At 33.2% G+C, this 1312-nt stretch overlaps 1 protein-coding gene across 3 annotated transcripts; it reads left to right on the top strand.

Moving 5' to 3' along the window:
- Positions 1-22: 22 nt before the first annotated feature.
- On the top strand, positions 23-1277 carry LOC109593182 (uncharacterized). 3 transcript variants are annotated; one of them, XM_020008382.1, is made up of 3 exons: positions 23-145; positions 208-267; positions 390-1277. In XM_020008382.1, the coding sequence occupies exons 1-3, from the start codon at positions 79-81 to the stop codon at positions 557-559; spliced, it is 297 nt and encodes a 98-aa protein (XP_019863941.1). In that variant the 5' UTR covers positions 23-78; the 3' UTR covers positions 560-1277. The 3 variants fall into 3 exon arrangements, with proteins under 3 accessions (XP_019863941.1, XP_019863940.1, XP_019863939.1); XM_020008381.1 differs by having other exon boundaries at positions 23-152; positions 206-267; XM_020008380.1 differs by having other exon boundaries at positions 23-163.
- The last annotated feature ends 35 nt before the right edge of the window (positions 1278-1312 follow it).

Below are 1312 nucleotides of genomic sequence, written 5' to 3'. Positions count from 1 at the left end.
CAATTGATGAGGTTAGTGAATGTATGTGTATATAAATTAATAGTATACTTTAATATTTGATAGGAGGTGAAGAGTCTAATGAAGAAACTGGAGATGGTAGAGAGTGAAAGAGATGATTTACTTGAGGAGAACGCTAAATTGAAGGGTACAACAGACACATCAGGTATATACTAATTATTATTAATTATAATTATTGATAATTTAAAGGTGTCTCATATCAAGATAGAGAAGTTGATGAAAGAAATAAGTCATCAATACAATCATCAGGTATAATTACATTCTTGTTTTGAGACATGATATTTTATATTTATGAATATTGTCATGTACATGCATGAATTTTGAATAAAACAATGTATTAATAATTTAATTGGTTCATTTTTATTATTTAGAGTCTGAGAAGCAAGACAGCAAAAAGAAGATGGCAAAAGCATTTATGGAAATTGATCAGTTACGATCATCTCTTCAAAAGAAAATAGGTATATACATACACATATACTTTATACTGTACGAATCAGTTACCGTACGTCGTACGATTGGTAATATACAAGTGTATATTTGAGGGTCCAATATTTCGCGTTTTCTCAAAAATTTCCTTAGAAGCTAATATTCATGGGTACAAATATTCGTGGCTTGGAGTTAGCAAACTTCTTTTTACTTGGATCTACTGCACTAGCTTCCAATACATGGCTTATAGTGGAATATGGAATAACAGACAAAGACTCTGGCCCCTCCACTGGCTTGGAAATGTAGTAGCTAGAGCTCTGCATGGCCCGTTAATTAGTTTTTTGTGTGGGTGGTTGGGTTAAAATTTCGTGGATAAAAATGAACCACGAAATTAACGAAAACTAATACCCCACAAAATTCACCAACCGTACAGTATAGCACAGTAAAGAGTGCTGTATGGGAGTTGATACAGCAATACAGCATGAAGTAGAAAGCGCTAAGTGTGATACAGCACTCTATAAATGAATTAAGGTTGTGTATATGGGTGCATCAAAAGTGTCTGCCAAATATACTCCTAATCAAGTTTTGATACTCTATCAAGGTTTAGACAAGACTAATAGAAACATTTGCAAACCTGCTATTTTATCAAGATGATTGTCTTTGCCATATGACACAACTCAATCAAATTTTGATGATCTTGAGCTGCAAAAAGCTGACAATGATGATAAAGAGTCTGTTCCGCACAAGTATATATAGAGCATTTTTTTATGTTCCTTGGTTATGAGGAGCTTCTGTATTGTTAAAGCTAATGGAAAGTTGCTGGTATCAGACTTGGGGTCAATTACAATTGTAATTGTATAATAGTGAG

The sequence above is a fragment of the Amphimedon queenslandica genome, unplaced genomic scaffold, assembly GCF_000090795.2.
Source record: "Amphimedon queenslandica unplaced genomic scaffold, v1.1 AMPQUscaffold_2578_Cont25420, whole genome shotgun sequence".
Classification (NCBI taxonomy): domain Eukaryota; kingdom Metazoa; phylum Porifera; class Demospongiae; order Haplosclerida; family Niphatidae; genus Amphimedon; species Amphimedon queenslandica.
The sequence above is the reverse complement of the archived record's forward strand: the minus strand, read 5'-3'. Positions and strand labels throughout refer to the sequence as shown.

Bases quoted from the DNA above. Each gene is read 5' to 3' on its own strand.
- LOC109593182 (XM_020008380.1), top strand. From the start codon at position 79: ATGAAGAAACTGGAGATGGTAGAGAGTGAAAGAGATGATTTACTTGAG. The intron at 164-207 runs GTATATACTAAT...GATAATTTAAAG, and splicing joins GGGTACAACAGACACATCAG to GTGTCTCATATCAAGATAGA. The intron at 268-389 runs GTATAATTACAT...TTTATTATTTAG, and splicing joins GTCATCAATACAATCATCAG to AGTCTGAGAAGCAAGACAGC.